Source organism: Heloderma suspectum, chromosome 3 (assembly GCF_057233095.1).
Source record: "Heloderma suspectum isolate Gila_16-S chromosome 3, 16-S_ref, whole genome shotgun sequence".
Classification (NCBI taxonomy): domain Eukaryota; kingdom Metazoa; phylum Chordata; class Lepidosauria; order Squamata; family Helodermatidae; genus Heloderma; species Heloderma suspectum.
Window position 1 is genome coordinate 50,799,549 of NC_139460.1, and position 27,890 is coordinate 50,827,438.

At 41.5% G+C, this 27,890-nt stretch overlaps 2 protein-coding genes across 5 annotated transcripts in view; one reads left to right on the forward strand and one right to left on the reverse strand.

The window, feature by feature from the left end:
- On the forward strand, positions 1–21,177 carry NIT2 (nitrilase family member 2). Of its 2 annotated transcripts, none has more exons than XM_084843266.1 (10): positions 1–113; positions 3,814–3,932; positions 6,754–6,874; positions 7,145–7,233; positions 8,704–8,797; positions 9,354–9,428; positions 10,102–10,183; positions 10,743–10,841; positions 14,433–14,488; positions 14,713–21,177. In XM_084843266.1, exons 1-10 carry the CDS (start codon positions 83–85, stop codon positions 14,802–14,804), a joined length of 858 nt encoding a protein of 285 aa, XP_084699392.1. In that variant the 5' UTR covers positions 1–82; the 3' UTR covers positions 14,805–21,177. The 2 variants fall into 2 exon arrangements, with proteins under 2 accessions (XP_084699392.1, XP_084699393.1); XM_084843267.1 differs by having other exon boundaries at positions 10,105–10,183.
- TOMM70 (translocase of outer mitochondrial membrane 70) overlaps positions 20,938–27,890 on the reverse strand; it is a 34,140-nt gene continuing 27,187 nt past the window's right edge. For 2 of the 3 annotated variants that reach the window (XM_084843235.1, XM_084843232.1), the window contains one exon: positions 20,938–27,700. In XM_084843235.1, coding sequence (XP_084699361.1) covers positions 27,547–27,700 — 154 coding nt within the window. In that variant the 3' untranslated portion in view covers positions 20,938–27,546. The remainder of the gene's footprint in view (positions 27,701–27,890) is intronic. The other variant, XM_084843234.1, reaches the window with a different exon arrangement.

Genomic DNA, 27,890 nt, shown 5'->3' on the forward strand with positions numbered 1-27,890 from the left:
TCCGCTCCCACTGAGCGTGCGCTGTGCTCCTCCCCCGGCCGAATATTTAATTTTCGGCTGGAGGCGGAGAGCCTCAGTAGCTATGCAGCAGCTGCCGAAAGGAGTTATGGCGAGTGAGTGATTTTCGCAGAGCGGGGATCTTCGTGCGTGGCGGAGACTCCCCATTTCCATGGCGTGCGCAAAATGAGGAGGGGGAGTAGAAGGGAGAGAGGGACCCCGCCCGCGCTCGGGGGTCGTTCTGCTCTGCTGTGGGGCTGTTGCCTGGGGCCGTGTCGAGAGCACGTTTTCCTGCTGCTTGGAACGCTGGCCGCGTTATCCTGTGCATGTTTACTCAGAAGTAAGCCCCACTGAGTCCAGCGGGGCTTACTCCCAAGTAAGCATGCGTAGGATTGCAGCCTGAGCTGCTGCTTCCCTCCATCAGAGCGGCTATTTTCTGGGGGACGGTTGGGGCGGGGGCTAAAAGAAAAAAGATCTTCAGAGACCGCAGTGCCTATTTCCCGCAGAGGTCTCATACGAATATTATCTGTGCTCGTTTTCTTCCCAAATTCTCCTGTTGGGTTGTCGACGTTTCAGTGCAGTCGGGATAACAGCGGTTGTCTGAATGTCTGCTCTGCGGGGGGATCTTACCAAGGCTTGTTCTCCTCCCCTACCCCCCAGTCTCCGAGGTTAAATAACAGCTCTCCCTTTGTGCAGGATAAGCAGAAAGCATCGCTTTGATTTATAAATCTGGGCTGCTCCTGAATGGGCGGCAGTGGTGAATGTGTTCTAGTTCTAAACACAGGGAATAAGCCCACACAATGGGACTTTTACTTCTGAGTAAACATTGAAAGGATTGTGCTGTTGGAGAGCTTTCTAGACAGGTGTGAAGTTGGTATTGTACGCTTACAAAATTAAGGGCGCAACTCTACGCACGTTTAGACGGAAAAAAAAGCCCTACAACTCCCAGCAGTTCTGGCTGGGGAGTGCTCAGAGTTGTAGGACTTTTTTTTCTGTCTAAGCATGCATAGGATTGTGCCTTGAATTGCTCTTTTGCTTTGTGTGTAGTCATTTGCATTTTTGCTATTGTATGAGCTTTGTGGGTAATTCTCCAGTGAGTTTAGAAACTTCTGTTTTGAAGTTTCTTTGACCTCTGACATTTTGGGAAACTCTGTAGCTGTACAAAAATAAAAGAGCAATACTTGTATTTGTACAAATGAGAGACAGCACCTTACGGCTGTGTTCTCACTGAATGATAAGCCAGGATTCTGGAGAATCCTGGTTTACCATGGACAAATTATAAAATTGTGCATTGTGTGGAGAATGGTTAGCAAGAGGTTTTTCTCCCTCTCTTATAATAGAAGTCGGCGACATCCCATGAAGTTGATTGTGGGGAGACTCAGGACAGATAAGAGGAATTACTTCTTCACACAGCGCATAGTTAAACTATGCAATGTGCTATGGCTTTAAAAGGGGATGAGACAAATTCATGGATGATAAGGCTATCAATGGCTAGTAGTCAGAATGGCTATATATTTCCTCCAGCTTTAGAGGGAATATGCCTCTGAATGCCAGTTGCTGAAGGACATGAGTGGGACGAAGCTGTTGCTCTTATGTCCTGCTTTGGGGCTTTCCATAGGCATCTGGTTGGCTGCTGTGGCAACAGATTTCTGGACAAGCTAGACCTTTGGAGTGATCCACAGCTGTTCATATGTTCTATCCTCTTATGAGCTGCCTTATTTTTATTTATTTGTTGCATTTCTTTACCACCTTTCTGGAACCAGCCAAGGCAGTTTACAAAAATTCAGAAAACAAATAATGAACAAATAAAGTAAAATATCAAAAACAACCTTAAATCTATAAATAATTTAGTTAGCCAAAATAAAAACACACAGAGAGTAGGGATCAGTTGTAACTTCAAAGGGAGTGTATTCCAGAGTTTGGGAGCAACACAGGAGAAAGCCTTTTCCTGCATGCCTGACAAGAGGGCCTCTGTAAGTGAGGTTGTCTTCTAAAGGGCCTCTCCTGCTGATCTTAGTAACCAAGCAGGTTTGTACCGAGATAAGCGGTACCTCAGATAGTGAGGCCCTAAGCCATTTAGAAAGTTAAAAGCAGCACCTTAAATTGAGCCCGGAAAACAGTTGGCAACTGGTGCAGATCTTTCAGTATTCGAATGATGTGATCACAATATTGTGATCACAATATTGAGCAGCTTAGCTGCCGCATTTTATACCAGACATTCTTCAAGGGTAGTCCCACACAGAATTCATTGCAGTTGTCTAACCATGATGTAATGAGTGTGTGGATAACTGTTGCCAGATGCTGGTGCATGCAGCTCATTTACTCCTTCAAGTCTTCCTGCTTGCACAACTGGCTAAACAAACCAAGAATTATTTAGGACACAATCCTATGCATGTTTAGACAGGAAAACTGTCCTACAACTGTCAGTATTCCCCAGCCAGTGATGCTGGCTGGAGGATTGTGTGAGTTGTAGGACTTTTTTCTGTCTAAACATGCATAGGATTGTGCCCTTACTGTGTCATCCAAACTAGGGATCTTGGGTTGTTGCTTCCTTTACAAGCCAGGATTGGTAAACCCTGTAAATTTACAATCCTGGCTTGTAAATAGAAGCACCAACCTAGGTCCCTGGTTTGTTTAGCCAGTTGCACTAGCGAGGAGGAGCCAAGTGGAGCAAATGGCATACATGCACCACTACACAGCACATTCACAGTAAGTGTGTATAAGGAGTTGGGATTAACCTGTTGCTGAATTGTTACAGAAAACTGCAGAAAATGGCATTTGACCTCTGTGTCTTGTCTTACCTAAATTTTTCCACATCTATTATTGGTATGAGAGGCAGTGCCACAAACCTGTCTGGATGTCCATGTGATTAGACTGGGTAGCCATTTATATGTAAGCAGTTATGAGACTTATTCTACCCAAATTACTATCTACTGTTGTACCTCTTTATTAAGGTGGTTTTCCCATATAGTTACGTGTGTATGGTTTTCCCTGCTGCCATCCTTGGCCAACAGCCTCAGTTAACCAATTTCTTGCACCTCACATATTTGGCAAGTATTCTGTCAGTCTGTAATTTTTCGAGTAGTTACATTGCCAAAGGACTGTGCTGAAACAGACTTAATGGGAAAAGACAAGATGTAGTTCAACGATGAAGAGAAAGGTGTCTGTAGAAATGATGGGAATAAAGAGTAAACATTGATATCCGTGTGTTGTTTTAAGCTTTTGCACATCTTTGTCTGGCATGTTGTTTTCAGGACACAGCCTCAACAATCCCATGTTGTCCAAATCATTCTGCTCAGATGTGTTCACCTAAGTTAGACTTGGGCCTGTCTTTGATCGAACCAATCTTTGATGTAGCAAGGTATCAAGGAAGCATTTAGCTGTTTGGAATGTGGTATTCTCAGTTTGGCCCCATGGAGACTTGAGTGGCCGCAGCAGGATCCAACTGTGTGACGTTTGTACCCATGTAGCTGGGAAGTTCAGCCCTATCCAGTTCCTCTACCACTAGAATGAACATATCCTGGCTGCCCATACCACATTAGGGCTTTGTCCATGACCGTCATTCTCCCTCTTCATCCCCTCTACTGCTCTCCGCTCCCAGCTTTTACACCTAACCTTTCCATTTGGACTTCTTTTCTGAAGGCCCCACATCCTTGTCAGGCTTCAGTCATAATCAGTAAGTTACTTAACCATGCAGCATTTGGAACAGTGCAGGTAGAATACTAAACTGGTCTGTTTTTGTTTTTTATTTAAAGTTTAGAAGTATTTTGCTGGGATCTTTCCTATGAGTTTAGTACTTGCCTTCTTTCTCTTTAGGTTTTCGTCTAGCACTGATCCAGCTTCACGTGTCTGCTGTCAAAACAGAGAACCTGAACCGAGCCTGTGGGCTCGTCAGGGTTGCAGCAGAACAAGGAGCAAAACTTGTCATTCTGCCAGTGAGTATTCATAACATTTTCTCAACCTGTTACTCCACAAAACCATCAAACGTTTTGACTGTTCTTCAATCTTATGTTCTTTGTTTCAGTCTGGCACAGTTAGTTTCCTACAACTAAATTACAGTAATGTAAGATATTGTACTTAATTTCTATATGTTTTGGATATGAGAGCTGGAGCTGGTTGTTTGTTTTGGATATCCACACCATGCCTTCAACAGACTTCTCAGGGCCATTAACAATAAACTACACTGTTTAAAATGCAAAATACATAATATAAGATAAACAACAATTCCTAAAAAACAAATAACAGCAACCTATAGAAAAGATGAGCATTATTTAAATTGAGCAATACATTTTAAACATGTATCCTGAAAGGATATCAAGGAAAGCACTGGGTGAGCCTCTCTGGAAAGGCATTCTGAAGTCAGAGGGCCACTGCTGAAAAGGCCCTCTCACAAGTAGTCCGTCCTCCTTATGTTTTTGGAATGACACAAACTTATGGGGAATCCCCAGGGGCTGGAGGTCCCCTATTCCTGTGTCCATGGCCATGTATTCTATTGATATGGCAGCAAATCCAATTTCTGTCTGAAAGACACTCCCAATTGCATGCTCATCCCCCTGGGGTTTTCCCCAGATGGAGACTCCCTCCCTCTCCAGCGCTCTGAAGTCATTTCCTCCCAAGCCCCAGGATCAGATGTTCAGAGAATCATAAAGTTGGAAGGGGCTAGTTAGACCATCAACAGTACCAATAGGGGTCAGAAAAAAAAACAGCTGTAAGGCTGGAAGACAAAATAAAAAAAGGAACAGTTACACCAATTGAATTCCCACCGTGTCTTCTTTGGAAGAAGTAAGGGAGAGGGAATCCTCCAAAAAAGTCTCTAAGGGTTTTTCCCTTGATAAAGACCCATGTTGAAATGTGTTGGGAATTCAGCTGGTGCAGCTGTTCCTTTTTTATTTTGGTTACCATTTGGACCATGGAGTCCAACCCCCTGCTCAATGCAGGAATCCAGTTTCAAGCACCCCTGAGAGATGGCTGTCCAGTCTCTGCTGGAAGATCTCCAGTGACAGAGTCCACTACCTCCCTAGGTAGTTGGTTCCATTGTCTGACTGCTCTGACCATTAGGAAGTTTTTTCCTGATGGTTGACCGAAATCTGCCTTTCTGAAACTCTAGCCCGTTATTTCATGTCCTACAGTCTTGGATGACAGAGAACAGGTTGTGGCGCTCTTCCGTGTGACAACCCTTTAGGTACTTGAAAAGTGCTATCATATGTTAGCGTTGGGTTCCAAGGAAATAGTTTAAACACCACCGGCTGACCACCATATATTATTTAAAAGGCATTGGACGCCCAGTAGGCCAGCATAAATCCTGGAGCTGGACCCAACATTTAGCATGGGAAATAACCATAGGGAATGAAGTGCATGCTTTCAGAAAAACAAACAAAATAGAGGCTCATTCATAAACAGTGCCTCTGCACCCCGCCCCCGTTTTGCACACCAAAACCTACAACCCCCATTTATAACACAAAACGTGAGGAGACTGCCAAGGAAACCCTGCAAAAAAAGCCCTTATTTATGGAATGGTGACCACAACATATATATTCAGGTGATGCCATGCCGTGATAACAGTAAATGCCTTTGCTTTCAGAGGACTCAAGCTAGACTTGCAGTCAAGTGCCACTGAAAATTGGTGATGTTTCAGTTTAATATTCAGTTTAATACCACGAGTGTTATCCTAGCCAGATTCCTATTAAACCCCACTTTCCCAGTCTATAAGTTGCCACAGACAGCTATATAAATTTGACAGGAGGGTTGTTCCCAGAAGAGGGTTTTATCTGCCATCACCCTGCCTCATTCACAAAATTGGGGTGTGTGTCTAGATGAGGACAGCTTCTACTTATATCCCTCCTGTGTTTTCCAACCCCTTCCATCTTTTTTTTTACTGTGGAAAATCTGTTAAGGAAGAAAAAATGAAATAGTTGCACAATGTCTTCTGACAGTTAGCACTAGGACCCCTTCATCTGGAGGCACCCTAGGTTAAACAGCTTTCAGATAGAATCTAGTTAATAAATTACTACAATGCAGGCATCTAATTATTTTTCTCAGGCTAATGTTTAAACATCATTTTGGCTTTATATCATTTTTTATCGTCATTTTGTTGTGCTGCCTTTTTCACACACTGAATGTAATCTGTTTTTTAACATGATCTTTTGTTGCTTTGCACAGCAGCAGTGTCAATGAATCGTTCGTTGCACTGGTGTTTTTCAGTTGCGTTGTGTCTCTTTCCCCACAGAACTCTCCTCCCTGAGTTGGTCATTAACATTCAGTTGCAAAGTATGACTCAGCAGTGCAAAGTTTTAAGTGGGGTGGGGGTGGGGGAATGTTTTTTCTCCTAATAACGGGAATTCTGGTGTCAGATAAATCTTCCCCTATTAGCTATACAAGTGCAGCACTCATGTGATCAGTTTTGCTCTTCATTTCCTGAGCCACCTAAATTGAATATATGTGGTGGTGGTGGTGGTGGTGGTGGTGATGATTACATGTATATCCTGCCTTTTTTCCTCTTGCAAGGAATCCAAGGCAGCTTACATGGTCCTTCCCCTCCCCACCTTATCCTCACAACAACCCTGTGAGGTAGGGTAAGCTGAGAGTCAGTGACCAGCCCAAAGTCACCCAGTGAGCTTCATGGCCGAGTGGGGACTAGAACCCGGATCTCCCAAGTCCCTGTCCAGCATTCTAACCACTACACTGCACTGGCTCTCTCTATATGGTTACTTCCTACGTTTGTCATGGATGTCTCTTTGTTTTTGTTTCCAATTCCAGGAATGCTTCAATTCTCCCTATGGCACAAAATATTTTCCAGAATATGCAGAGAAAATTCCTGGGGACTCCACACAGAAGCTCTCAGAAATTGCAAAGCAGTGTGGCATATACCTCATTGGAGGTAAATTGCTGTACTTTGGGGGAGGCAGGGGGCGGGGGTATTAATAAATATTATTACTGGATTAGAACAACGTTCCATAACCTGGTGCCATCCAGATGTTTTGAGTTAAAACTCCCATCGTCCGCAGCCAGCATGGTCAGTGGCTGGGGATGATGGTAGTTTTAGTCCAACACATCTAGAGGCCACCAAGTTGGATAAGGCTGGTTTAGAACAACCGCTGTATTTGAATCTCTGGCTAAGTAATGACAGTTTTATTCTTTTTAATGAAAGGTTCTATTCCAGAAGATGATGCTGGGAAGTTGTATAACACATGTACGGTTTTTGGTCCGGATGGTGCTATGTTAGCCAAGTACAGAAAGGTAAAAATCTCACATCTATGGGTTTCTCTTTTGGACATGGTTGAAGTTACCCTTCTCATTAAAATCTATATAATTTATTGAGGCAGCTTTAGTATAATTATTTAACATTCATGTAGCACTGAAGAGAAACATGGTGCCCACACAGAGTACTTTGTGGCATTGAATAATTATTTCCTTGTGATTTGCATCTTGTGCTTTATGCTGAGGAGGCGGACGAAATAAGTTAATCCAAAATAGTGACTTGCCCAAATTTCACCAGTTTTCTCCATAGCAGAGGCTATGGATCCTGCAATATCTACACCCATACAGTAGTCTGTACTTCACTGGTGCTCTCTGCACACTATCGTAAGATGTGGGCTACCTGTAAGCTATATGTTCCTGGGAGGACGGGGGGGATGGCTGCATCCCTTGGCCCATAGACACACATGTAGCAGTAAACTACACTCCATTAAGCAAATGCTCTGTAAATGGCACTTTCCAAGAAAAAGAAAGAAAAGAGAGGGATAGAACAGTAATGGAGTGCTTTTTTCCTGCTTTATGTACTATTACATTTGTATGCAAAGTCTGTGTTTATTATGCACAAGGTACAGCTTGACTATTTTATATCCATTTGTGTTTATGGCCACATTCGGACCATCAAACCTCCACTTGACAAGCTTTTGATTGATTGATTGATTGATTGATTGCATTTATACCCTGCCTTTTTTCCTCTTGCAAGGAACCCAAGGCAGCTTACATTATCCTCCTCCTCTCCATTTTATCCTCACAACAACAGCCCTGTGAGGTGGGTTGGGCTGAGAGTCTGTGACTGGCCCAAAGTCACCCAGTGAGCTTCCATGGCCGAATGGGGACTAGAACCCGGATCTCCCAGCTCCCAGTCCAACACTCTAGCCACTACACCATACTGGCTGAGATATGCACAAGCCTCCTGCTCCCGCATTCAGCTGATTTGTTTCTCTCTTCACATGAGTGACAAACAAGCCAGGGAGCCACTGTTAGCCATAGCTTCTTGTTATGTCAGAACCTGGAAACTAGGGTTAATGCGTTCCATCCGAGCCAAAATATGAAGCCATGGTTGGCATTGTTAAAGTTGGCTTCCAGATCCTGGCTTGTTCAGAAGCCATTAACCAGAGTTCAGACAGGAACAGAAAGCTTCCTGGCTTGTTTCTCTGCTTGTGTGAAGGGAGGAGCAAAACAGCTGCATGCAGGTGCGGGAGGTTTGTGCATGTCTCAGCTTATGAAGCTAAGATTTGATCAGCCGAACACAGGCTATGTCTAATTATTACTGCCTCTGATTATTTAGGATTTTTAGCCCATGCCAGTATATACTTCTCCAAAGATGTTTCTCAGTACAAGGTAGAATTTTACATATCTTTATATAGCCATCTCTAATGTGTGAAGAGAATGCACAGTTAATGTCATTTATGCTGAATCATTTCCAAGCAGTGCTTTTCTTTGTTTTGAAAACAGATTCATTTGTTTGACATCAACGTGCCTGGGAAAATCCGGTTTCAGGAATCGGAAACACTGAGTCCCGGTGACAGGTTCTCTGTGTTCGATACTCGTAAGCAAAGTATCTTTGTTTTAGTGATAACTAATAAACCTCTGGATTAATTCTCTTACTGTTATGGCTCTTTCAAAAATAAGCTAGAATTTGATCAGGAACAATTTGAATGTATGTTGTTTCTTCTGTTCTATTCATATTGCTTCTCCTTTTGATAATTCTTGGTTACATGAGCAGACCATAATTTCTTCAAATTTTAATATGAATTACTGTTAAACATACTGCTATAAATGTCTGCTGTTATAGTTCGTGGGTACAGGGTTAGCCATGCTGTTAGCTTCTGTATATAAAATGAGAGTTTTTAATTTTGTTACTGTGTATTTTGGGGGGGAGGTTCTCAGCCATATTTTTAATGAACAAGTATGAATGTATAAAGAATGTTTTAATTCTTCTTATGGAATGTGTTGTGATTTAGAGCAGATATTTACAAATCAGGATTTCTTCCTAGATAGTACAAAATTGTTATACACCGGACTTTAGCATTTCTGGATGGAGTTTTCTGCTTGGACTTACCAGGGCAATAACACATATCTAACCTGTTTTTGTTTTGGGGCAGCATACTGTAAGATAGGACTCGGGATCTGCTATGACATGCGCTTTGCTGAGCTTGCTCAAATCTACGCACAGAAAGGTGAGGACATTCTGCCAAGTTAAGTGCTGCTTTTGGGGGAGGGGAGATATGTGGGCTCTCCCCATAATCGAGACCTGGCCATTCCTTCTATGTCTGCCCTAAAAGCATCTAGACTTCCTGTCCTAAAGCTGCATGCACTAGCAAGGACAAAAGACACATGTGAAGGCTGCAAATTGACATAGTAGAATAGACATTATGGGGATCTTCTGGTTCAAAAAGGCAGAAATTCTCTGGCTAATTAAAGCTTCATCTTGCCTTGATTCAGCAGGTCTTTTTTGGGACTTCCATGTTTTTTCATATTAGTGAAGAGATGCTTTTAAAGGCTGCATCGTTTCTGTTGTTTATAGGGGGAAGGAGGGCTCCTTCTCTTCTGATCATTGGTTTAATAACAATTGATATGTCCTCCCCATCTGGATTTTTAATGTGGTACCTCCAGCTGCCGCTCATTGCAATGCAGGGGGGCGGACTGGCCATGCAGCACAGCTCTTCTTGATTGGTTTGGCCATGGGCAGATTGATGATAACTGTTGGAGGGTCCTCGGGACCGTGGCTGAAATGGCAAACACTTTATGTAGCCTCAAAATTACCGTGGAGGGATTCCATCCAATGCTGCTTTTCCACGACTGTGCATTTTTTTCTTCTGATAATACTAACCCCATCCCTCATTTTCGAAGCAGGTTGCCAGTTCTTGGTATATCCGGCGGCTTTTAACTTGACCACTGGGCCAGCCCACTGGGAGCTTCTGCAAAGAGGACGGTGAGAATGACTGGACTATCCCTTCCCCACATGCACATCCAAACAGTGGGTTAACAAAGCGACTCCCTGCATCACTTTAGGCGCAGCTGCTTTGACAGCAAATCAGCTTTTAAATGCTGCAGTTGTTTTTTTCACTCAGTTATGCCTCGCCTGCTGCTGTGCTAGAGAACTGCAGGCCAGGAGCAGGTGCTAATTCGGTCCCATCTGAAACGTCAGATCGTAACGTTTCCATAGAGTTCCTAATAGCTTCCATCCTTAGCGAGTTGATCCCTCATACTTTGTGAAACCACTGAAACCGATGGGTAGATGCATGCCGAGTCCACTTCGGAACTCGTGAGTTTCGTAGATCTGTCTGCCGGATGCGTTGCCAGTTCACAATTTAGATGTATCGAAGTATTCAGACATGGGGGTAATAATTACCTTACTAACAAAAGGTAAGTTGGAGGGGCGTAGTAAAACAAGACATAAAGGCTGCTCCATCCCAACTGTCTGTTGCTTTTACCAGCCGTATCTAATTCTTATCCAATGTGTGAAGCTTTCTTTGTTCCTTTTCAAGCAGAGCTGTTGATAACCAAGTCTACGTGGCAACTGCATCTCCTGCTAGGGACGAGAAGGCATCTTATGTAGCCTGGGGACATAGCACTGTAGTAAATCCATGGTAAGCAGGAAAATAGAGTCTTGCAGTACGTTAGTAGACCTAGATAAAGCTAGCAAGAGAAAATGCCCAATTAACATCTAAAATGCTTGATACAAAAACAATGTTTTGTTCCAGAACATAGCTGCCCAAGTGTTGGTGGGGGTGAGATGGTCAGATCATTTGCCCCCTGTATTGCTCTGGTTACCGGTGCAGAATTCCGAATTCCATTTTGGGCCACATTCCAGGAGAGAGTGGGGCCAAAGGCAAAGTCAGTGGGGTCATGTGCAAAAGTGGATGGGGCTGACAACGTCCAACCCATCCCCCACCCAAATTTCATCATTACAGTTTTATAGTAGGAAGTTTGTCTACTCAGAAGTAAGCAGGACTGAACTGCTCAGCAGCACTTTCAAATAGTACCTCAAACACCAAGCCTCTACATGTCTACTCAGAAGTAAGCATGCGCAGCATGTCTACACACAAGTAAGTAGGCACACCTCTGCAGGACAAGGCTGTATCACGCAGCAGCGTCCTCCCTTGGCCCTGATTGGAGACAAGAGCTTTTTTCTCCATGGGGGAGAGGGAGGGGCCAAGGGACAGAAGAACAATAGCTTTTATGTCATCTTTTTGGAAGCTTCAGTGTCTAGTTTTATCAATTTTTTAAAATTTTGTGGGATAATACCAGGCCACCTATCCAAGTAAACCTTAGTGAGAATTTGTTTTGTACTATGTAATCATTTATATATTTATTACATTTCTATACCGCCCAATAGCCAAAGCTCTCTGGGCGGTTCACAGCAATTAAAACCATAAAGTACAACATGATGAAATGCAGCATAAAAGTTTAAAGCTACAGTATAAAATAAAAACCCACTATAATCTTTTAATTATATTTTCAAACAGTGCATGTTGGCACAGCCTGAAGAAAAGTGTGAAAGTGGGAGACTTTGATTGCGATAAGTGTTCAAAAATGCATTTTGGCCCTTAGGGTGAAAGCATTATGGTGACTGAATTACTTTGAAAATGTAAAACTTTAGAATCCTTTAACCTATGCTTTCAGGGCTTTGGTAATTCAACTGTGGAATTAGTAAGAGCTGAGATTGTTTAATGCTTCTCAGTGGAACCAGATAGTGCAAATTGTATGACAGTTGTATCCCTTGCCCTAAAATGCAATTTGACAAGCATACACAGTGGATCCTTGAAACCCCTTCGGGCAACAATCGCCCTTCTAGTTCTGTACATGTTGTTCTTCAGCTGGAAAGCTAAAGTCAATATATTCTCTATAGACTTTGAATGGAAGGGCTTGTTCCAGTTCCTTTCTGCTTAGAATGGTTAGTTCAGCAGATGGGCAACCTTAGGTGATTGCTCCTGAACCCGGGATTGATGCTGGGAGGTTCAGGGCAGACAAAAGGAAGTAGTGCTCTACCCAGTGCATAGTTACGCTATGGCATATGCTTCCCCAAGACGTAATGACGAGTGGTGGCTGGTGCCCATTGGGGCTGGTGGGGCGGAGGGCAGGGCACATACTCAATATTCTGCTGAGATTGTCAGAGGAGGGCAGAAGAAGATCATGTGTGGCAAGTGGCAACTGCATGCCATGCATTGGAGCGAACGTACCTGGTTGTGGGTGGATTTCTCTGGCCACAAGTGGGTGGGGGAGAGGCAAAGGGTCACCACCCCATTCGCCCCACATATAGAGCTGCCTCTGGCAACAAACATGGATGGTTTTTAAAGGGTTTTTAAGGGGATTAGACAAATTCATGGAGAATAAGGCTATAACTGACTACTAGTCACGATGACTGCATATTATATTCATTTCATTTATTGCATTTCTATCCCTCCCAATTCTGGAGAATCCTGGTTTACCATGAACAAATTATAAAATTGTGGATCGTGTGGAGAATGGCTAGCAAGGGGTTTTTCTCCCTCTCTTATAATAATAGATGCCAGGGTCATCCCATGAAGTTGATTGTGGGGAGACTCAGGACAGATGAGAGGAAGTGCGTCTTCATGCAGTGCATAGTTAAACTATGCAATGTGCTGTGGCTTTAAAAGGGGATCAGACAAATTCATGGATGATAAGGCTATCAATGGCTACTAGTCAGGGTGGCTATATATATTACCTCTGCCTTTAGAGGGAATAGGCCTCTGAATGCCAGTTGCTGGGGAACACAGGTGGGAGGGTGCTACTGCATTCACGTACTACTTGTGGGCTTCCCATAGGCATCTCGCTGGCCAACATGGGAACATAATGCTGGACTAGATGTGCCCTTGGTCTGATCCAGCATAGCTGCTTTTATGTTCTTATATGTGTGAGAAGTCATAACAACTTTGTATGCTGTATTGGTATTAGGGCTGTTAGGGTGCAATCCTATGCATGCTACAACGTGCTGGCTGGGGCATGCTGGGAGTTGTAGGGCTTCTGTCTGTCTGAACATCCACAGGATTGCATGCTTAAGGCACAATCTTATGGATGTTTAGACAGAAAATGTCCTACAACTCCCAGCGTACCTCAGCCAGCAGTGCAGGCTGGGGAACGCTGGGACTTGTGGGACTCTTTTCTGTGGGACATCCATAGGATCGCGCTCTTAGATGGGTAAGGCTGAGGGTGTTCCAGTGTGAGTTTGTTACTTCTCTGTGATAATTGCAAGGGAGGAATGGAGTCGTAAGTCCCCAAGTGCTGCAGGCCTCTTTCCCTTAGGTCACGGGTGGGCAGCTTGTGGCTTTCCAGATGTTTTGTCCTACAGCACCCAGCAGCTGTTGCCTGCATAGTTAATGGTGAGGGATGATGGGAGTTGTGGCCATCTAGGTATTTTGGCCTGCAAGTTGCCTGCTCCTGCCTTAGACCAAAGATGGTGTAGATCAGGGGTCCCTAACGTGGTGCCCATGGGCAGCATAGTGCCCACAGGGACCTCCAGTGGCACACACAAAGCTCTCCCCTCCCTGCCCCTTTAGAAATGGTTTTGAGAAAAACCTTAGAAAATGTTAGGGCGGTCTCTCCCTTTCTAGCCTCTAGCCTTGCGTGCTCTCTCTCTCTCTCTCTCTCTCTCTCTCTGTCTCTCTCCTCTACCCTTTTGCCTTGTATTTGCTCCTCCCTCCCAGCCTTTAGCTTTTCTGTTTCTCTCCTCCCACACACGTCTTTAACTCACTTTTGACCAGCCAGGCCCCCATGGCAGCCATTGTGTGGCTAGCCACATTACTGTGGAAGTCATTTTGTGGTGGTGCCCACAGCAGTTTCTCAAATTCCCAAATGTGCCCATCAGTCCAAAAAGGTTGAGGACCCATGATGTAGATTATGTAAATTTCAGTTCCCTGACAAAAAGTTAAGTGTTATAATTGAAGTATGAAGTGATATGAAAGAAGAGTAATGGAAGAAAACTTTCCCCACCTTTTCTTTGAGCTGTCCTTTTTGTCACCAGGTTCCCTATTTAAGATAGGGGTCAGGGGACTTTCTGGAGCAGTGTGGGAGGTGGCACTGATCATAATGGGGAATTGGGGAAAGTTGCCTCTGTTGGATTAGAGTCACTTCCGGAAACAGAAGAAAACCTTAAACAGTAGATCAGGACCCAGCCCACTGTGCATAGCCATAATGTAACGCTGTGTTTTCCTTTTCAGGGGGGAGGTCATAGCCAAAGCTGGCACAGAGGAAACCGTAATCTATGCAGATATAGGTGAGTCAATAGTGGCATTTTTGGTCTTTCCATGGATTGAAACCTCTCCTCTGGCATAGAATTGGTCTGTTAATATTCAGCTGGATCTGCCTATCTAAAGTTTCTCGTGTCAGAAGTCCTAAAATTAAGGATTTAAGTATGACTGTGGCTTCATAACGTGTCATAATGATATGGAGAAGAAAGAGTATTTGTAGTAATGCGGGCCTTTTGATTTCTTTTTACAGACCTAAAGAAGCTTGCAGAAGTTCGTCAGCAAATTCCCATTTTTTCTCAGAAACGGTCTGACCTTTATGCTGTACAAGCAAAAACTGCATGATGTCTGCAGTGACTTGGACCAATACGCCACCTACCTTCTCCTATCTTTAGGGCGTAATCCTATGTATATTTAGACAGAAAATAGTCCTACAACTCCCAGCATGCTGGGAGTTGTAGGACCTTTTCTGTCTAAACATGTGTGGGATTGTGCCTTTAATCTATGTTTTGTCAAAACAAGTACAAAATGAAGTAATTTTAATATAAAAAAACTAGAAAGCCAAACTTTTAAATAATTGGCTTAATTTCTATATAAAATCCAGATGTGAGAGGCTTATCCAAGTGTTATTTTTATAGGCCCTTGCATATTTCAGCCATTTCACAATGCATTTAAAAGTGATTAATTTGCGACCACAGCAGTGCCTTATAAATCAAGGAAATTCTTTGAGAAAATGAAATAAGAAATTAACTATTATGCTTTAGCATATCATCCACTTGGGGCAATACCTTTTGGCCTTATTTTGAAAAGGCAGGAACATTTTCAGGTTCGTTGCTTTGGGTAATGCTGTTGTTTTGATAAGCATCTTCATTTTGACACATTTCTACAGAAAATTATGGTGTTGATCCCAGACAAAATAGTCTAAAGAGATGTAAGTCAGCATTACTGGTATGAAAGGACAATTAATGTAAGCTTATATTTAAGGTGTCTGATTTTAAAGCAGAAATCTAGATTATAGATGTAAAGAGCATTGCCTACACTCTTGCATGTTGGGTTCTAAAGTATTGCCTCTCTACCACCAGTAATTTCATGCAGAAGATGCTTAAGCAGTTACCTCAGAGTAAGTTCCATTGAAGTCAGTGGGGTTTACTTCTGAGTAGATAAGGGATTGCGGTTGGTTGCTTAATCGAAATGCCCTTCACCTTTGAGAGAATTGCTGTGAATCCTTCCTTTGTAAAGCTGCGCCTGGACTGCTGGTTGAGGCTCACATTCCTAAATAACCTTCCTTTAAAAAATAACTTCATTCCTTCCATATATAAAGCTAGATGCCATGAAGGGTTCTAGACTGACCTTTTTCCTGTCATGCTAGTTTTCTGTGTGGAGGGCATAGGAGTACTGAATTGTGTGAGCCTCTCCTATGGTCTGAAGGGGTAGAGCCCAGATACAGCTTACTACCACAGTAAGAACTTGGCCCTAGAGCAAGCCCAATATCTGCAACCATTTGGAAAAATTGTTTTAAAATTCACTTATCTCCCCAGCCAAGTCCATCTACTCCCTCATAAAACACCAAGCTGAATGCAATTTCTTTTGTCAGACACATTGCGTTTGCACAATCGTGGGGGTAAAAGAAGGCATGGTGACTTCTCTCTGCTCCACCATGCATCTCGTGCCGGTTATTTAAATAATTACCTGTGCTGCGGCGTGGGTTGGCATGTCGTGCGAACCCAGCACATGTCGGGGGTGACTTCATAGCTACCCTAAAACCCATGACGTGCAGTAGGGTTTGTGGGGTAGGTACGACGCCACCCCCCACTGCGCTGTGTGCCAGGTTTGGACAACCCGCCAACCCGCGCTGCAGCTCAGGTAATTGGGTAAACAACCAGCATGTGCAGCACAGATAGGGGCCGGGGAGAAGCCACGATGGCTTTGTTTACCCCTGCAATAGTGTGAACCCAGTCATTCTCTAACCCCTAAACCAAGGCTTGCTTTACCTTCACCTAGCTTATTCAACCGATTTCCCTTTTTTTTCCTATTAGGGAGCAATCCTACCGGGATAGGCAGCCGCCTCCGACCTCAGAGGAGACCACCTATCCAATGCACGGCAGGAGAAGCACAGAGGGGATCGGGACGTCCCCTCCGCACTTCAGCTGCCTTGCATTTGTGGCCAGACAGCTGATTTTGGCTGTCTAGCCCCAGGAAGGTGGAGTGGGGAAGCAGCTGCCAGACGACACATAGGATGTGTCGTACTGGCATTTCCAAGTTCCACGCCCCTAGGAACGCCCTGTTTTTGCCACTCCGCGCTCCGTTTCCGAGCGCAGGGCCATACCGTGCTGCCTGCAAGGCAGCGCAGGAGGGGATGAAGGTTCGTTCTCAGGGAACCGACCTCAGAATGCGGGCTCCAAGGTTGGTTCCTGGCAACCGACCTATCCTATGGCTGTCTAGCAGCTGAGTAGCGGCCATAGGATTGCGCCCTTAAGAGAAGTTGGTGGAAACTTTACCTCCTTAGGCTAACAAAATACCTTGGGCTGGCCCTGCTTCCTTTTTGCCAAACTATTTCCCGTCTGGCTACAAACTTAGTTGCGCCCACATCAGTTCCAGCTCTCTCTACTGAAAGACATGGCAACTGGCTGGAAAACATTGTAAAATGTTATGTACCCCATGGATTTTTGAAAATTAAAGCACACCTTGCCAGCGAGCTTGAATGTTTGAAAACCACCCATACTGCCAGGCAGACATTTGGACTGTACATTGCCCCATTCAACAGTGGAAAACAAGTTTTCCTTCGAATTTCTTTGAAATGTGGATGGCTTGTACAAGTCACATAATAGATTTTGTCTACCAGATTTCATACTGATAGGACATTTTTTTATTATAAAGAATAGATTTGTCATGATTTCAAGGTCTGTGGTATTCTCTCTCAACAGAGCTGCTTCTGTGGCTATACAATGTCCAAGTTAAAAAGGGGATTTTGGAGAGGATGTGCCTGCTGCCCATTGTGAGTGAGGGGGAAATGAGAGCTGTTCCTCCCGAAGTTTTCAACTTCCAAGCTCTCAGCCATAATCTGGACTACTTACTGTCTTATGGCAAAATGTCAGTTTGATTTTTCTCTGAAACTTTTCTTGCTTCTTCCTCTGCCATCAAGTAGGCAGCGTTAGACTTAAAATTCACTTGTGCTTTTGTAACTGCTTTTTAAAAAGCATTCAAAAGCTTTAGCTGGCACAGAATGCAGAGCCCCAATATCAAATGTTCACCCAAAGCACCAGCTACCTATTAGCTTCTGGGTGTTAGGTGTTGGTTTGACTTTTAACCTCTGCCCATTTTTGCTTTAATCCAGCTGAGAGAGAACCTCTCCCATCCAAATAGCGAGACATGTTGGGAAAATGTCAAGTGGACTCCCTATATTGAGGGAGTAAAGATGTTAGCGCTTCTATGGTGCATTTTAATTTGGTATCTAGTAATCCTTTTGTATTTGCCAGTATTTGAAAAATGCTTTGAATTTATTGTACAGAAAAACAATACTTAATGGAGCAATCTGTGGGGCGGGGAGGAGTTCTGAAGGTGGAGGAATTGCCTTAGCCAAAGCCCTAATGCGGTTGTGCTATCAGGGCAGGAGCGCAGGAGGAGCAGTGTTTTTCCCAAAAAAACTTTTTTTCCCTTTGTGATTGGGAAATCGACTGTTACAATTTCCCGCCCAGTGGTTGCAACAGGAAGGAAATTATGCTGCAGGGCTGGCATACACCTACCACAATTCCAGGACTGTGTTGAGGAATGGGAATCCTACATATCCAAGCGGTCCTCCAAGCTGCAGCCTTTTTACCTCTACCGACATCAAACATGCAAGGGCCGCGGAGGTTTCTGTGGCGGTCAAAGGGGGGTTGCAAGGTCAGATCTCTTTCTCTGCCATTAGAAGGGGAGATCTGAAAGATCCTATGGCCCCTGGGGCATCAACCCAGGAATCAGAGGATTGTAGCCTAGGACCTATTAAATTGATTATTCCAGCCCTGAGTATCAAAGCATAGTGGGAGGGAGTGCTCTCTTGTTAGAAAATGAATTAGTCCAGAAGATTTAAGTTACAGCTGGAAATGCATTTGAAGAAGTTCAACACCATCCTTCACCACTAGAGTTCCCAGAGGGGGCTAATAATATATAAACCAATTACAAAAACAATAAAATCCAAATATTAGCACTATATTGATATATAGTAGCAGGGCATAAAAATGCAACAAAATAATAAAACCAAGTTTAACTAGAATTTTTAAAGGTCTGAGAAAACAAAAATTCAGCAGTGTTGCAAGGGTGTTTTCCATTGACTGTTACTTCAGGGGAAAGGCTGAGTTTACGGTAAGGACAAGTGCTGATGGAAGAGTGAGTGGGTGGTTCATCTGCCTGGCTAGATGATATTCAACCTGTTCTGGAGGGGGTTGCACTCCCCCTAAAGGGTCAAGTTCGTAGTTTGGGGGCGCTCTTGGACCCAGAACTGTCACAGGTGAACTCAGTGGCACAGAGCACTTTTTATCAGCTTAGGCTGGTATACCAACTACGCCCTTATCTGGACAGAGATAGCCTAGCTAGTTATCCATGCTCTGATTTCTCGTCTGGATTACTGCAATGTGCTATATGAGGGGCTGCCTTTGAAAACGGTCCGGAAACTTCAGCTAGTCCACCATAGGGTGGCGAGATTGTTAACAGGGACTGCCTAACGAGATCACATTACACCAGTACTTTTCTGGGCCCGATTCAAAGCGCTGGTATTAACATTCAAAGCCCTTAACAGCTTGGGGCCAGGTTATCTGAAGGATCACCGCCTCCCATATATGCCTGCCCAGACCCTAAGATCAGCCTCAGCGGTTCTTCTCTGTGAGCCCCTGCCAAAGGAAGTGAGGCAGCTGGCTACCAGGAAGAGGGCCTTTTCTACTGTGGCACCCTGGCTGTGGAATGAGCTACCTAGAGAGTTCATCTGGCACCTATGGTGTAGTCCTTCAGGCATCAGGTGAAGACCTTTTTATTCTCCCAGGCATTTTAGCTTCATAGTCTTTCAGCTTTGGTGTTCTAAATCTGTATTTTAAATCTCTGCATTGCTGCTAGGTTTTATTCTGGTTGTATTGTTGTGGTTTTAATGCTTTTATATTTTATATTTTATCCTGTGCTTTTTGGTTTTAATTTTTGTGAACTGCCCTGAGAGCGTCAGCTATTGACCGGTATAGAAATGAAATGAAGAAATAAGAGTGATGCCTCTTTCTGCCATTTCAGGGTACTGGGCTACTTTAAGTACATCACTTCTTTCTTGAAAGCATTTGCAATTAACTATGGTTATCTAGCAGATTATGTTCCTGTGCTACATTTGTTAACTTGATTTCTAGAATGGAGTAGCTGAACAAAAAAGCACTAACAGTGTGCTATTTGCATGTTGGTTCAGTAAACACACTCAACTCAATTAGAATGTCAATTATAGGTGACGGAGTTACCCAGAACTTTTGTCAGTACCCAAGTGTGCTGAACCATTGTAGCTGTGATAAGAATAAGAGGGTGAAAGTCATCCCTGGAACCTGTTAGGGGCCAGGGTATAAGTCTGTTAAGTAAATATAACTGAAAACACTTAATACAAGCCTTGCAACAATTATACACCTGGGTTATGTCAAATTACTGTACTCCTTACATTTGTTCAACCCTCCCTGATATTGCTAACCAGGCATAAATCAGACAAAAGGTTTCACTACCATCTTGGAATGTTCTAAGACGAAATCATGTACTGACCCTTCTTGCCTAATCTTAACTGTCCATTCGTAGCCCAAAATATATTCTCTGTAAGAGACAACTGAAGTATGCAGTGCTGTCCGCATATTAAGGTTTGGTTCCATAGTTTGGATAACAGTGGCCTAGATTGGTATGGCATGGCTAGAAATACACTCCACTGCAGATTCTTAAGTAATGGAACTACACTGACTTCTTACTATAACAGTGGTAGCTGTTCCTGCAATGTCTTGAGATAACAGCATACAAGGGAAGATTAGGATGAAGATAAATGTGGAATTTGAATTTGTGTGCCAGCATGTTATATTTGCCTACATTGTGTATCAATTAACTGGTTGTTATCAAGCAGTAAATTACAAAGACACTCAGAGATCAATGTGCTATCTATATCCAGCAGTCATGTTTAACTGTGCAAACAGCTAATGCCGAGTGAACCAAACATGATATGAAAGTTGAGGCCTCTAAAATAGTGACCATTGGACCATCACCCAGCTTTAAATATACTTTCCCCCAAACAGACATTTTGCTTCAATGATAAAACTGCACCTACACATCTGAAGTTTGGAAGTAAATAAACACAAGATTAATGCTTGGCCCCAAAAAAGTATTAAACTTGTGAGGGACTGCTGCTGTTCATCACCAGCAATAATGCAGCTTGGCCTTCCTTTTGTTGGATTAACAAGTATGTTGCACATGTTAAGAAAAGAATAAAAAAAAAAACAAGACATAAGGTGAAAGGAAATTTATTAAAAAACCAAACAATTCAGGCATTCAGTGTCAGATGCCTTAGTTTGCATCATGGTTGTTCTTGTCTATCTTGAATTGCCTGACAAAAGCAGCATGCTACCTCTGGACCAGAAGCTAAGTTTTAATAACCACTATCTTAGCTTTATTTTCCAGCTATGTTGGACTTGGGTGATAGTTCTTTTCCAACATCTTTCCTCCCTTCCCTTCTCACACACACACCAAAAAACAAACCATAAAAAATTCCATAATACAGTGCAAATGTAATCGTATTTGGAGAAAATCAATTGTACACAGTTGTCATTTCAGTTTTTGCATATATAAAATGCAGAAGCTGTAGTACCTAACAAAAACATGTAACAAAAACTATGTTCTTGTGGGGAAGTCTTTTGGAAAGTAAGGCTGCAATCCTATACCCACTTACCTGGAAGTAAGTTCCACTGAACTCAATATGGCTTACTTTTGAGTAGATAGGGATATGATTATACTATAAGGGTATGATCCGGCCAAACTTGGGCACTTTGAACTGCCACTAATGGGAAATATTGAGCTTCATATCCCCATTACTTTTAATAATGGCATGTCAATTCTTATTTTTGGCTGGATCATGACTTTATATTTTGAAGTGCTCATATTTCCATACTGTAGCAGACCACTCCAGAAGGTAGTGGCTCAAATACCAACTTGATATCAGCAAGTATAACACTGATTTGCCCTTTTTCGCATCAGGTCTCCAACATTTTATTGTTTTATTCTCTAAATGAGAAAATACACAAATCAAAATGTCAATAAAATGTAACCACTGAAATTAGCCTAATATTTATAATTCTAGTATGTTCTACTTTTCAACAACTTCATCATTAGATCGTTTTCCTTCCCTGACATGCACAAAATTGGTGAGCTTCCACAACAGCAGTATAGCAGACTCTGAAAAACCATTCTTTCAATGAAAACAGAACAATGGTTTTCCAATTCTCAATAATATTTCATTGCTATTAGTAAATGATCAACTTTGTCTGTACCCACTTTAAATAACTGAACACCGCTATCAATGGATTACCTGGTATCCTGTGATTTGTTTTCTATTATCTGGGTTAAATACCCCAAATTGCCTCAGCTCCAGAAATACATAGGAAATCAGCTTGCTGTTGTTTATACTTCCAGCAATTACACCTTTCACATTTATTCCCCACTACCACAATTTATAAGAGAGGATACAGTTCCTTAAGATTAAAACAAACATCTGTGCTAGGTATATTTACCTAGTTCGTTTCAATAGTTCCATATTTCCAGTTCCAACTTTGCAAAAGGATCTCCCTCTGCAAGCTGTATTTCTTTAACATTACAACCAATATATGCCTATTCCAAAATACTGATACCAGGGTGGTCAATTGGCATGCATTCTCAACACATCTTGATCAGTTGTTACTGCAACATGCTGCATATGATTATTTGATTCAGTAAGGTATTCCCATTAGGTAAACCAGGCAACCTTTTCATTATAAACTATATCCCACCCTTCTTCCAATACAGAACTCATGGGGTTCTCAGATGGTTTCCTATATCCAGACACTGACCAGACCCAAATCAGCTTAGCTTCAGCAAGGTGGTTGCATCACTGTAACATCAGACCATGCATTGGAATATCATAACGGAGCTAAAATTTCAGATCTTTTCATACTATAAAAACTGGTCAGCTCCATGATTTCATTAAGATATAAGCTTTTAGAAAAGGATTATGCATTTTAAGTGTACTCCATAATGTATCTTTTCACATATTAAAAATAGCGATTTGGGAAGAGCAAGGCAAACATGTCCCTCAGTTGAGACTGCTTGATATCATACAGTGAACAGAATGAACATAAGCCTTATACTGAGTCAAACCATTGGTCCATGTAGCCCAGTGTTGTCAACACTGACTGGCAGCAACTCTCTAGGGTTTCCATTACATATAAATGTAAGGACAATCCCTCTGCAATATTTATTTATCTATATATACACCCATGTGTAAGTACTGGTTGGGGATTTGTTGTTTGCCTTAATTGCAATCTCTCTTTAGTCATGCTTATTGGGTCATAATTTTTGCAGGGGGGATGGCATTAATTCTTCTACCACTCCATGAAAAAACAGACCAACGTGTCCATATTGTACCTCATATTTTGCAGGACACTTATTTTCCTACAGACTCCTCTTGCAACTCAAATCCTAAAATATTTAACTTCTGTGCTCTTCCAAGGTATATGTCAGTCCTCCTGTTTGATTAATATATCCATATTTTATTCAATCCATTGTATTTTGGCAAGTTGAATTTGCATCCCCAAAGTAATTATACTCAGTTTGTCATTGAGGCTGGAATCCTACATACATTTATCTGAGAGTAAGTCCCAGTAAATTCACTGAGACTTCCAAGCAGATGTGCATAGGGCAATGCTGTATCAGCATAACATGTAAATGAGTATTTCACTTCTAACTCCTGATAATTATGAGCAAGTTTATGCAGTATTTTATTTAGTTTCTTAGTAGCCACTCTTCAGACAAAGCTCTCCTCCAAAATTTAAAAAAAGCTTGCAGATGGTTTCTGATACATGGAATCTAATAATATCTGAGCCAAAACCAATAATTTAATTTAGAATAAGTACAACGATTCTAGGCAGCCAAACACTTTTTCTAAGTCCTTGTTTGGTTCTGACTTATTTTAGTATTCAACTTTTTCCCAAAATAAAACCTGTTACATGTTCATTACTGAACACTTATCTTTTGTCAAATATATCTGTCCAAAAGGTTTTAAATACCAGTTTATTTAACAAGATAATAAGTCTAAATGAATCCAGTATCTTTCACTTATCAATAAATACAATCTTAGCTTCCATCCATAACAGGATGGTAAGCAGAGTCAGAGTCATTCATAGTATTTATGAAGAGACCAAGCAATATTTTTAAAAATTGCTTTACAGATTAGCTACAGCCTGATTTCTTAAGATATGTTCAACATCCATTTCTCTTCTGGAAGTCTTTGGCTTTAGCATTTTTTTAAAAATGTAACTTCTGGCAGCTGATCTGAGTACAATTTATCATAAAAAAATTCCTTTACTAATTCCTTAGCTGATGTTGCATATTTATCATTATTTTTTTACTTTTTGTTGACCCTTCAGCTCATTTACTTTGACAAAGATGGTAAGATTATCCATAACAACTTTTGCCTTAAGGCAGTCAATATATTTTGTTTCTTGACAAAGCTTTGTATAATTTCTCAGTTGTCTATAAATTGTCTTGGAAGTGTTACTTAAGAAAACGTATTTAATGTTTCTGTATTCATTTATCCATTAAGTACTCGTTCAATTGCCATTAAGGCATGTGGAACTGGAATATTATCCATATATAAATTTTATCCATATACATTTAAGGATCCATTATCCTTTTTATAATGGGTTGAATCCAAACATGTTCTTTTCACAGGTGCTTTAAAATTTCATCCCATTCTGAAAAGGAGGAAAGTAAATAGTGTAATAATTAAGGTTCCCTTTTTAAGCAAAACACATGCATGTGCACTCCCTCTAACTTCAGTTGTCTGAGAAAGTTTTCATCCCTTTTTTCAATACAGTTTGATATTAGGGTAAGTTTAAAAAATAGCTTGGGTATCCCTACACATTTAGAGCCTGAACTCAGACCTATATACATTTTAAAGTACTGAAGAACTTTAAATATTTTTTCTTGTTCCTTTGGGCTAATGGAAGGGGCCTGTGCAAATATATTTCCAAAACTTTGACATGTTAGTAATAAAGCACAAAGAGGAACTACTGTGGGCTTTTGAGGTTTCATTAGTGATAATTTTACTATACTACTAGTCTACGTTGATAGAAGTCAGGCACTTTATTAACTATTTACATATACACCAATATTCTATTAATAGTGGGTGTACCCTGTCAATACCACTGAAAACATCCCAAAAATTCTGTTCAGAGAATGGTATGCTCAAGACATAAAAGAATGCATGAACATGGTAACTCCAGCTTAGCAGTCCCTGTGTAAAGAGTTCTATCCTTTTCAGCTTCAAATTATATGACCTAGCTTTTCAAATTCTAGTTTTTTGCATTAGTCTTATCACCTCTGACATCTTAAACCCTGGTGATTTAAAACAAGCAAGGAAAGTATCATTTTACATCCCATATATGCTTGGTACTTTGCTCTTTTGTCTAAGAATTAGAATATAGCAAGGCTGTCACAGGGTCAGGTTTGCAAAAAAGAAAAATCATAGTACCTAACATCATAGTACCTAACAACCAAGTCTTTGTCTTGTAGCAGGTTAGTTTCTTAACTGCCTTTGTTAACAACGTACCAAGTATTAGCAGCACTAGTTTTCTCTTCCAAGTCTTACTCCATTAGCGGCAGGAGGTACTTTTGGAAAGCAATTTATTTTTCTCATATGCTGAACGCAATCGTTAGGAGCCAAAACATGCTACTACTGGGAACAAGAGCAGATCGATATCAAGCAGACTGCTCAGTTCCTACCACCCGTTAGGACGCTGGATTGTGCTTTCCCCTGTTCTTTTTTTAACACTGAGTTCAATCCAGACTAGCAATACTTAGACACAATGAAATCAATGGGACTCAGGTTTGTCATGAGTAACTTAAGTTGGTCTACTCTAGGTATGTCTAAGCCAGGATCCAAGCCATTGATCTCAAAACTGAATAGCTATTCTGCTCAAATTTTGAATGGAAACAAATTTTTGAAGTTTCACTAATTCCATGCAAAGAAATCTGCAGCAGCTTCAAGTACATTCACATATAACATGATTGTCATTCTGTATGCTGATTTTATTAGTGAGCAGTTTCCAGCCAATACCCTCGACCATATACGTATAAGAAATATTTGAATGTAATATTTATTTGGTGACTTTACATGTGTAAGTCGTTTATAAAAAATAACAAACATACGCATTCTTTCAGTGCAGTTTCAAATATTAGAATAACAGGCAACAATCTGGTTTGGAATGCTCATATTAGACAGCACATGCTTAATTTTTAATTGTTTTCAGGAGAGAGAAGTGTCAGTGTACATAGGGCCACACATATAAAACCCCCTTTGAAAACATGATGCAGTCACAGTTGGGAGCAGGGAGATGACAAGAGTCGGGGGGATTCTTCCAATAGCTAGAAAGTCTGAGAAACTGGAAAAAAAAAAAAGCTTCATTACTTCTAAAAAAGAGAAACAGCTGACTTTCTAAACTTAAGATAAATCAAAGGATTAAACTTTTGCTGAATCTCCCCAGCTTTCTCCTTCATTTACTACATAAGGAAAGAGACAGGTATGTTCAGTAAAAAATAGTGTAAATAGTTTCACTGTGTCTGGATTAGGGGGCAGAAAGCAGATCCAAATTAAGTAAACGCAGGTGCAACCTTAAATCACCTGTACCATACAACAGATTGCCTATAAACTGAAATGGTACTACAAGACTTATGGTTTAGCTCCAGAAACTCCTAAGAATACTGGGGCAACTGATAACCATATATTCAGGTTCCTAAATTTGCTAATGCATGAAAGGGCTTCTTAAACAGAAGTACAAAAGAACAATGCTGCAAATGGGTACTTTGTGTGCAGCACCAATAAGAGAAAATATTTCTTTTAAGAGTAGTTGGTTTCCAAATCATTTGGACCCTTTGAACTAAGTTTCATTACTTACACAACAGCAATTCTAAGACACAAAGACCTGGTTCGCATGATCACAGTGGCTTGAACAAACCATGATGGCTTGTTCAAGCTGCCATGATCATGAAAACTGGGCCCAACTAACCTGAAGAGCCCTAGACCAATCTAAGCAGTGCCCATGCAGTGGCTATTTTGCTCTCCTGAAAAATTGATAATTAAGCTCTTTCTAGGTACATTCAAATCAAGGCAAATACAGCTTTTCCTTTACATCTTGGGAAACAGGCCATGCCCTAGTAGTACTGAGTGAATTGTAAGGGTCTTTGAAGTAGTTCTCCAAACCATGCACTAGAACAGCATATTGAGAACTTCAGTTTCTATACTGCTGCCACTGTCCTATATGAAGCAGAAAATGTAAAGGGGAGGGAGGAAAGTTTGTACATAGTAAATGTATTGAAAAGATTAAGCTTCATCCACAATTGCCTTAAAAATCCCACTATTAAACAATTTTGCATTTAATGTTTCTCTTTTCGCAAAACTAAAATCAACCCAAAGGGATTCATTGCATATAAAAATTATACAGCACTATTAATTTTTAAAATCAACAGAATGACAAGCTGTAAAACATTCTTGTAGATAGAACCAGTCATTAACTACCCCCAAAACATGAGTCAAAATGGATTTTATTTGCATGGCCAAAATAATATTTGATCCCCTGGCAACTCTGTTTTAATCTCCCTTTAACAATTACCTGCTGCAGGGGGAACAAACTGTGTACTTTCTTGAACATTCACTCCCACAACACCTAAACATTTAACAGATAATTACATCACCACGAACAGAAAAAAAAAACCATCCACCATTCACCACACTGCAACAGTGTCTTTAGAACAAGGTCGAAATGGGCAGGTTTACTTTTTAAAAGGTCATTTCCCTCCTATTGTTTCTTTACAATGTTGGTGGTTTCAATCCGTATTTCTTTGCAACTTCTGTCTGAGCATAGGCAGCATCACAGAGTGAGTAGAGGTGAGCCATTTCCATCTCAGATTTGGCTAGATTAATAGCTTTATTGAACATTTCAATGGCTTTATCCAGATTGCCTCTGAAATAAAGAAAAAATAGTCACATTAAGATAAGGATGCAAACCCTGATATGACAGCAAAGAGAAGGCCATTCTTTTACTTTTATACACTAAAAATATTATCTATGGATAATGCTTCATCCATAGATGAAGCATTTAGTGCTTCATTTAGTGCTGTATTCTGAAACCTGAACCAATAATTTTCAACTTT

Bases quoted from the DNA above. Each gene is read 5' to 3' on its own strand.
- NIT2 (XM_084843266.1), top strand. From the start codon at position 83: ATGCAGCAGCTGCCGAAAGGAGTTATGGCGA. The intron at 3,933-6,753 runs GTGAGTATTCAT...TTCCAATTCCAG, and splicing joins CAAAACTTGTCATTCTGCCA to GAATGCTTCAATTCTCCCTA. The intron at 8,798-9,353 runs GTAAGCAAAGTA...GTTTTGGGGCAG, and splicing joins GTTCTCTGTGTTCGATACTC to CATACTGTAAGATAGGACTC.